The 10,104-nt window shown below is 40.2% G+C and overlaps 1 protein-coding gene across 1 annotated transcript; it reads right to left on the reverse strand.

The window, feature by feature from the left end:
- Positions 1–3,312: 3,312 nt before the first annotated feature.
- FABP2 (fatty acid binding protein 2) lies at positions 3,313–9,904 on the reverse strand. Its single transcript, XM_088452219.1, has 4 exons — positions 9,838–9,904; positions 8,672–8,844; positions 7,007–7,114; positions 3,313–3,363 (listed from the first exon to the last, which is right to left on the reverse strand). Exons 1-4 carry the CDS (start codon positions 9,902–9,904, stop codon positions 3,313–3,315), a joined length of 399 nt encoding a protein of 132 aa, XP_088308345.1.
- Positions 9,905–10,104: the final 200 nt, after the last annotated feature.

Below are 10,104 nucleotides of genomic sequence, written 5' to 3' on the forward strand. Positions count from 1 at the left end.
TCACCCAGTGTGGTAATGTGTAGACTTCGCATGCACCCTATTCTAGTCTTGCGAGGGGCTTGCTCAGCACTCCAATAGCTGCTGGACAGCCAGCCTCTCCCGGCACGGTCCTCCATCATCGCTCTGTAGTTTTGATGTCACCCCCTCAGATGGTGTCACCTCCTGCACCCCCGTAGTGACCCCACTACTTTCGCCTTCCCCTGGCAGGGCCCCTGTAAAAGCCCCGCACAGTGCCCCTACACTCTAGGGCTGTATCCAACCCACATTGCAGCCTCACACAGGACAGTCACAAATACAAACACCCCTGGTCACATCCACAATAGGGCCTGGCACTTACTGAGAGCAGGAGTAGTATGTGGTAACACGGTGACAGCCAAAGGCAGTGTGACTCAGGAGGGGCGGCGCAGTCACCCTGACCCGGCATCCAGTGGATCAGTGTTATGTGGGGAGAGAGAGACAGAGCAGTCTCCAGGCCTTGGTCACAGCACACACTTTGACTCCCGCACAGGGCTCTGGAATGAATGGCTGCTAATCTCTCCAGGGCCCCTAACACTTTGGTGCCCATTTGTCATTGTATATTTGCAGCTTAATCCCCGATAACACCCATTTTCGGGAGTTAACCGTAAATATTAAGTTTACCCCAGATGTATCACAGAAGGGGGATCTCTGATACCTGCTGCGATCCCTCCATTCCCGCAGGCAGCCGCATCCCCATAGGTTTCTATGGGTGATGCGATGCTGCCATATTTACCAATTACTGGAATGTGAAGCTTTCCAGAAATCGGCTACCACCATCTGAAAATAGTGGAAGCACATTGTACCCTATGGGCAACACATCGTGGATTTAGCTGGCAGAGGGTTACCCTGGAATTCTCCTTGGAAATGGGCACTGTGCATGTGCAGTCAGTGGGACTGCGCATACGCATTAGTCCCGGAGGCACTCAGAGCACATCACAGGGACGGGCTCTTTTCGGAGCCCTTGTCCCTGCGGGTGCTCTATAATACATCCCGATGATGTAATTACATTCTGTAATGCAATCATGGGCACTAATATCACACCCAGATTGCATTGTAAATGCGATTAATGATAAATAGGCCCCTTTGTACGGTGCAGCTTGTGTGGTACGGGTACTTGGCTGAGGCGGAGTGAGAGATGCATCGACTGCTCAAGGTCAGCCCAGCCTCCCTAACGTAAGGGGCAGGTCACTCAAAGCAGTGGGGCCATCCATATTCCCTGTCCTGGGCCAGTCCGACATTCCTTTAAATAGTCGAACCCAAGGTTAAACTCATTGCTGGTCTGGACAGCTGGCAGTCATGAGCTCTTTAGTTCCCAGGTGTTGCATTGCACCCCACCAGCTGCAACGCCAGTAGTTCTGCCCAGTGCACTATAATACAGTACGTATTACTTTTTTCTCGTGATGGAGCTATGAATTTAGTTTACAATATTCTGAGTGTTTTAGGATTGTGATTATGAGCCTCTGCGTTTTGGATGTCTTCTAAGTACTGAATTCAGGTGGTGCGATCACTGACATCCTACTGATTATTTCACTATACTCTAAGGATTAGGATCCCAAGGAAAGCACTTTTTCCTCAATTTATTGTGAACACATTGGAAAATTTACATTTATGGCTTATTACACCTTAGTGTTTAAATTGAAACAGGTTTTGTGCCAATTAATTATACTCATTCTTGGACAATTTGAATAACACTGAGAATTTTGGTGGTTCTCTATGGTATATGAGTGGCTGCATTAATGGATATTTGGTTAATTTTATCATTTTTTCTGATTACAGCTCTCTCATGCACCCCCGTGTAAGATCATTTATTTGAATCTGTGTCAGCTGCATTCTTGGTAGTATGATAGCAGCTATGTTTGGTGAGTGTTTTACCTTTAAAAGCCATAAGTTAGTTGGCAGGTGAGCTTTAAACCAGTTAACATGTCTTCAGTTCAAACTGAAAGGTTTTCATAAGTATGAGTATGACCGATAGTGTAGGACCTGCATTGATTAATCCATGAACCAAAACACCGTTATATATGTATTATGGTGAGTGATTTTATGATGGTGAGTGCTGAGTATTGTGTTTTCATTTTTATATATATATATATATATATATATATATATATATATATATATAGGTACTGTAGGTCCAGCACTCACATGAACGAGTAGCCTGCGTGCCCTTGCAAATATTAGTATAAAAAGTCACTGAGATGTCCCTAGGACAAATCACACCACAGCTTTGCAGGACTTCCAAAAAATGTGTTGGTTTAATTCAACGTTTCTCGGCTATCAAGCCCCATCGTCAGGAATACATAAGAATACATTAGAATTGTGATACTTTGTGTCTGGCAGGCCTCCAGGAGTAAAGGTTTAGAAACTAGTTTCCCATTGTAGACTGGTCCTGTGATAATTATCATTGCAGTGAATCTGCTTTTGTTGTAAGTCTGGGGCTTTATTGATAGACCACTGCTATAAGATGGGCTAAACATAAGGTTTGTACTTTTTAGACATCTGAATTCACTAGTGGAGGCGTTAAAGACCTATACCTTTACTTTGTACATATTTGAAATAATAAAGATGTTAAGTTTCTCATGGTTTATGAAATGCTAATGATTAGTTGGCCGCTTTACTGCAGACCCTGATATATAAAATGTTTATGGGTTCCTGACTGACTTTTGCAAATCATGTTTTGCTGAGGTTACAAATGAATGACTGCAGTGAATTCTAATCATTTGCCCTAATAAAAATATATCATCTATGCACAGTACCCTTGTCCCACACCAATTATCAGGGATCAATACAATACAAAGTTTCCTAATAGCCTATAGATAAAATGATGATAAACATTTACTTGCTCTTTACAACCGGTGTTTTAGGTTAGGCTTTGATCACATTATACTTGACATTATGTCAGTTAATATATTGAAATATGAAGGAGGGGAATCGTCCATTGCCATTAAGAGAGTAAATATCTCACATCCTGACATACTAGGAACTGTATAAACATGCGTATTTGACTTATAAGATGTGTTTTATAGTGGATTGAGTTATAATTTGCTTGGAATAGTACTTTAGACTGTTTACATTGATAAGATGAATGGTATTGAACAAGTCATCTTTATTGCTGAAAATAAAAATACCACTTCTATGGACTTTTTTAATAGATAAACTCTGTTATCTATAATATATACAATGAAAAAAGCTAACATGCTCTTTTGTAGTTATAGGTATAAACGTTTGTTAGCTAATTATTAGTAAAGCCGATGTGTCAGTAACTAAGCAGCAGTTCTTCTTGTTTAGGAACAAAACTTAGGCCCTCTTAAATATCCTCTTGGCTTCGGTGTCCTCATAAAGATATGTCTAAAAGAGAAGAATGGACATTAATTAATGAGTATAAAGAACAAAGCATAGCGTGGTTAGAAAGAGGTTAACATACTTATCATGGAGTTAGTAATACTGATATAGCTAATAAATGTGTTTTTAATGTATCAGGAATACTCAACTCTCTACAGACATTAAATGTCTATCAATTTTCAGTTGGCTGTCATATATCTTTCGAAGAATGCTTTCAAAGTGACACATTAATTGGGTAGATCTTTTTTCTTAAATACATATAAGCTAAATGCAAAAATGATAATATGATATGCTATACTAAATTACATAACAGCAGAGTTCAATTTAGGAATCAACTTTGTATATAATTTTTAGCTTGTTTACAGAAAACCAAAAATAAATATTATTTCTAGACTTATTTACTGATGCAATCTATACTACATACCAACCCTTTGCTGCTGAGGGTTTTCGCACCCTTGTGCTGAGGTCATTTGCGCTCGTCACATCTAACATCAATATCAATGATTTTTTTATGTAGTACCCACTCAATATATACATTGTATTTTACATAAGACTTTCTGTTTTCAGAAAATACCATTAATCTTTTTATTTATTCTAACACGTCAAAAAAATATATTTACCCAAATGTTTTTCTAATTAAAATCTCAAGAAATAGAACCAAAGGTTTCGCACAGGTCCCCATCAGTTCGGATGCCTAAGCATTATTATTATTTAGGACATTGGGTCAGCCTCAGTAGAGTTTTTTCAAGATTCTTTATAGCTTTTCCAACATTAGGGCAATTGCAGACCAAACAGTATGTGGCCTTGACACCATTTTGTTCACATAAAGTATATATGAATTTTTGTGTCCAAGTATATGTATGGCATATGCGGGGGTGATTTAAGAGATGAGGGGGTCCTTGTGCAGACTAGTCCGTGTGGGCCCCTTTTCTCTGTGGTGCATTGTTCCAGAGTCTACTGCACATGTGCATGTCTCTGGTAACATGGCGCTTGCGGCATAGTTCCGAAGACACCCCCACTGTGCATGCGCAAATCTTTCTTTGGGAAAATGGCCACAGTGCTGACATGGGACTCAGGAGAGGTAAGTATTAATAATGGGTGCAGGGTGTGTGGTGTGGGCCCCTATGGACCCAGGGGCCCATGTGCACAGCACACCTTGCACCCATTATAGATACACCAATGGGCATATGGTCAGGAAACTTTTATCTTTTTTTTGACAGGTCCACAATGCCTACAAATAAGCTTTATGATCCATTGTTTACAGTATAGTTAATAATTAAATACCTTTAATTACTTAAAGTATAATGAATAAGGCCTTAAGGCACAAAGGTTTTGCAAAGAAAGTATAATGAAGATTCGCTTGAACTTTAAACATTAAATTTAGATCTGCCTATGGATACTATTGGTATACAACCAAGTGTATTAAAGCAGCGTATTAAACCGGTCACCAGTTTCTAGTGACCGGTATTGTTCCAGGAAAACAACAATTGAATCTGCGCCTGAGTAAAAGATGGTGCTATGTAGTACTATTACACTGTACAGATATATGTGAAAATAATAGTAACAGCAGCAGGTATTGTTCCAGGTGATTGGAGAATGGGAAATGTAGTTCCTATAAACAAAAAAGTAGTAGGGAAGAAAAAGATAACTTTAGACCCATAAGTCTAATTTATTTTGTAGGGAAATTAATCGAAACTCCATAAAAATCCTAATTGACTATTTGAAATCAAATAAATGACAACGTACATATGTTGAAATATTACATTAATACAATTATTGGCATATAGTTTATTTAGATTTTAACAAGCCCTTTAATATACTGGGGCCTATTCATCAACACTAAAATAAAGTTTTTAAGAACATTGGACCTTATTCAGAGTCGATCGCAAGCGCCGATGCGCTCGTAACCGACTCGATCGGTTGCACTGCGCGTGTGCAAGCCCCGGAGCGACAGAGAAACTCTGTCGCTCCGGAGCTCGTTACCAAAGGGGCGGCTGTTGATGTTAATCGACAGCTTGCCCGGTATGGTAGGCGGGCCGGGGGGGTGGTTTACAAAACCGAGGCGTTCCTTAACGAACACGTACTGTTTTGTGGGCGACCGCACTGACCTCATCAGTGATGTCAGTGGGGAGCTTCCATCAGAGCAGAAAGCTCCCTGGGGCTTACGAGTGCCCAGACCCAACCTTAGGATCTGGTCGTAAGCCCCGATGGTTGCGATGGTGATCACCATCGCGACCATCAACCTTGTTGGTCGTTAAGCTGTGGGTGGTAACCCACAGCTTAATGATCGACAAGGAGGCGGTCGTTCAGGATGCAAGCGGCCGCCCTGATTCAGTACGACCGCTTGCAACTAACGACCGCCTCTGAATGAGGTCCATTTTCCTTAAATACCGTTATTTTAGTATTCATGAAGTATCTTAACACAGGAGTTATCACTTATATCTCCTGGTTAATAAGTCCCCCTGCGTTAATTTCCACACTCCCCATACATTAGTATGGGGATATGGAAATTATGGTATTCATCAAATTCCGAAAATTATGTATTTTCAGAATTTGATGGAGTTACTATCCGCCACTGTGAGGTGGCGAAAAGCAGGTGAGACTTACTTTCTTCCAGCTGGTGAGGTCCCCCGGCGTCTTCCTCCGGCGCTCTGCTCCGTCCTCTGGCTCCGGCGGCTGCTCGGACACTGTGTTCTCCCAGCAGAACACAATAAAGTTTAGGGAAAAAAAAGTGTTGTTTTTTTTTCTAAACTGTACAGTGTTCTGCCGGGAGAACACATGTCTGAAAAGCCACCGGAGCAGGAGGCAGCTGCAGCGGGCAGGTAAGTGCGGGACAGGGGGGAGGTTTTCGGTGGGGGGGGGGTTTGGGGACACACACACAAAATTACCGCAGCTGTAGGTAGTGCTGCGCATGCGCTGGTTTTTTTAATGTAACAGCGCATGTGCAGAACACATTCCAGCTGCGATAAGGTAGTCCTGAAAAGCTATCATCGCAAAAATGACAGCTTTTCGGAATAGATAGTTATGGAGAGGAGGATTGATGAATTCCTCTGGTAATTAGGTAGAACTTCATGCGAGTTCTAAACCTAATTACCTTCAGAGAATTTTAAGTTATGATGAATAGGCCCCACTATCTCATAATAAAGTGGTTAAATTAACCTGGGGTTCTAGTACCCAAAGTAGTACTCACTGTGAGTAATTCAGGGTTTCTGTAATGGCTGGGTGGGGGAGGACAGAATAATTAGGCACATAAAGTAAGCACTAAGTAGTGTCCTAGGGATCATTATCCCCATGCATTACAGTAGGATTCTGATAACAAAATTAAAAAAATCTATACCTATATCCATGTGAAAGAAAGCATATCTGGTCTACAGTTTTATTGTCAATTTTTCATAAATTGTAATATACGAGAATTATATATGTACAATTATCTTATGTTGTTCTTAAAAAATTCTTGTGTATTGCACATGTACTGTATTGCTATTATATAGAGTGGTGCCTATCTTTAAAAAACACAAATCGCCTCCCCCCACACACACATAGCAAACTAAAACCCCAGAAAACAGAAGGCACACAAGAACTGGCAGGCAAGATGGCCCTGTAGTCTCTTTCCTGACATCATATTCTATATATATCTTTTAAGACTCACCTGGACAAGTTCATCACCGATTATTACTCTGTTTGTCTTGAGCGTTTTTCCGTTGTCTTTTCTGGTAAAGGTTCCTACGAGTCTTTCTCCCTCTAATAACCAAGCTCCCTAGGGATGGGCAAGAAAACATAAAAAAAAAAAAAAAACGTATATGCAATTAATAATCCAGCTTCTGGCTGTCCAATATAAACAGATTATTATAAGGTGTTTCTGTAGGATAGCATCATCTGGATGCATATATTACTAATCACTAATGTATATCTTATTAACTAAGGCAACTTAGAGCAGTATAAAGTTTCTATACAGATCTGAATAAAATGAATTGGATGATTAAAGTTGAAGAAATTGATCATTAATAATACAAGTAACCCAGCTGTTGGCAAATACCATGCTGGTCAAATTTAAATACATTCACATTTTTTCTTTTTGTATTATTTACTGGCGCCTATCTTTTACTATGTGTTATTTTGTAGCATGTTGTATATGTTAGAATACACCACACCTGAAGGGTGAGTGCATTATGGGGAGATGTATCAAACCTTAGAGCGTAATAAATTGGGGAAGTTGCCCATAGCAACTAAACAGTGCGCTAGAAAAAGACAGAAGCTGAATGGTTGCTTTGGGCACTTCTCCACTTTATCTCTCTACAAGGCGTCATCACCCACCGATATCACTTATTTACTCCTAAAAGGCTTCTACACATAAAATATAAGTAAATAGAACAGTCTTGTCACACAGGAATAGAAATATAAGAATACGAATAACCAATTATGCTATATTAGTAATTTATTGCAAAATAAACCTGGTTCATGTGTTCTCAAAATCTATGCCCTACTCTAGTTAATAAAGCTGTGATGGGCAATACGTGGCCCTACAGCCACATGTGGCCCTCTGAGCTTTCACCTGTGGCATCTAGTTATTTCCTGATTTATTGTTAGATTTGTCATGTTTAGCTTGTGACACTCTGCTGATTTATTCATACTGTACAGATTTAGCTTTCTTCTATTAAATGTATTGCTTTAACGTATTACTTAGATTTTGAGTAATATGTGATCTGAAAATCTCAGAATGCTCCCCTTCATCAGAGCTGCAGCAGGGAGCAGGGGCCCCCTGTGCCGGCACCTCCCCACGTCCCTCGCACTAACCGTTTGTGACATCAGGGCGTCACAGAGCAGCGCCAGGGGTAGTAAGAAGATTGGTGCAGGCTGCAAAGTATAATGTCAGGATAAAGACCATGCCATTTACTAAAGTGAGAGTTTTTAGAAATAGAGATGTTGCCCATAGCAGATTTTACTTAACATTTAACTAGCACCTTCTAGAAGATAATAGCTAGAATCTGATTGGTTGCTATGGGCAACATCTCCACTTCTAAAATCTCTCACTTTAGTAAATACAGTATACCCCTTAGCCTTTGCACCCTGTGCAATGGCACAGGTCACACACCCCTTGCTACAAATCTGTCTTTAATATATAGAATGTGAGTTCTTTAGGGAAAAACGTTATCCTTTTATGCTACAAATAATCAACATTACAGTATCTGTAATACATTCAGACCATATTTTCCTAATTGCCTTGTTTATGTATAAACATATGGTGTAATATTGTAAAATACAATACAATAAAAGGTGTAACCTTCCAGCTCAGTTATCAGATTTGAAAGCTTACAGAAAGTTCTGTTCCATCAGCAAGAGTATACTCAAATGTGACACCAAGGGTAAAGTTTATTTCAATGCTTCTAAATGTGCTGGATTCCTTCACATTGAACTTGTCTCCATCTTGCTGGATTGTGATCTTCAGGTTGTCATGTGCAGCCAGTTTCCTTTTCATTATATTTACTCCTGGAAGAGACCATAAAGGAGCAGTCTGTGAGGAAAGTACAGCGCAGTCATTTGTATTCCTCAACAGAATTAACGCCGAGCAATTTTTACTGGATGTTCTTATGGATTGCTGCAGTTTCACCTACAGTACTTGTATGCAGGTCACTTTCATTTTAATTGCTAATATGGGGTAGATGTACTAAGCCTTGGAGGGAGATAAAATGGATGGAGATAAAGTACCAACCAATCAGTTCCTAACTCATTTTACAGGCTGTGTTTGAAAAATGGCAGTTAGAAGCTGATTGGTTGGTACTTTATCTCCATCCAATTTATCTCTCTTTAAGGGGTCTATTCAACATGTTAATTATCAGGGTCCGAACAGACCCCGATAATTAACGTTTACTTCTCGACACGAGCACCGGAGCTTTGCATCATTACACCGGCGCGGAGACAGCTGATCCGAAAATCATCTGTCTCCCTGAAGCGGCTTCACTGTTCCTTTCTGAGCAGTGAGACAAGTGCACAAGAGCCTTGACATCCAGCGCAAGGAGCTGAAGAGGGGTGGAGGTTTCTGGACACGGGACTCCTTCCCATAGGGAAGGAGCGGGTAGCTGGAGCACTCGCCATCTGAAGATGGCAAATGCTCCCGCAATCAAATTTGTAAAATGTTGTACTTTCAAAGCTTGAAGAATTCTGTCCCCATACTAGTGTATGGGGACAGCAGGCCATTCCGGTAAGCAGGAGATATCTGTGATATCTCCTGCTTTACTCCTTTGATGAATGGCCCGAAAGCTTAATTTCAGGAGAAAATTTTAATTTTCACCTGCTTTTTTTAGAAATTAAGACTTGATGAATAGAGCCTTAAGGCTTAGAACATCTACACCTATGTTTGATGCATACGATTTTGTTATTAATATGTTATTAATAATAGAATATTTGCCAAACAATAAATGCAGACTCCAAATCCATAAATCAAGAGAATTTATGAAAAAAAACTAAACAAAAAAAACTTACCCATAACTTCCATGAATTTCTCATAGTTCTCACTCCTATCAACTTTCCATGTTCCATTGAATGTCATGGTGGCAGCTGAAGGGCAAATGTAGGAGGCACAGAATGAATATCCAACCTGAGATGCAAGTCTGTGTGTCTCTCTCCAATTTATTTCCTCCCATTATCTATAAGCAGATCTCCATGTGATGTGGCTGGCTAAAGTCTATTCAGAGGTCAAGGTGTTAATTAAAACATTCTCCTCCTCCAAAATGGCTCTTCCTATTACAT

This window comes from Taudactylus pleione, unplaced genomic scaffold, assembly GCF_031769625.1.
Source record: "Taudactylus pleione unplaced genomic scaffold, aTauple2 ptg000036l, whole genome shotgun sequence".
Taxonomy (NCBI): Eukaryota; Metazoa; Chordata; class Amphibia; order Anura; family Myobatrachidae; genus Taudactylus; species Taudactylus pleione.

What these genes read in the sequence shown, in the direction of transcription:
- FABP2 (XM_088452219.1), bottom strand. Translation starts at nt 9,904, where the DNA reads ATGACATTCAATGGAACATGGAAAGTTGATAGGAGTGAGAACTATGAG. An exon ending in CTGATGGAACAGAACTTTCT is followed by an intron (nt 7,115 to 8,671) that starts GTAAGCTTTCAA and finishes GCCCATCCCTAG; the next exon opens with GGAGCTTGGTTATTAGAGGG. An exon ending in TCGGTGATGAACTTGTCCAG is followed by an intron (nt 3,364 to 7,006) that starts GTGAGTCTTAAA and finishes CTTCTCTTTTAG; the next exon opens with ACATATCTTTATGAGGACAC.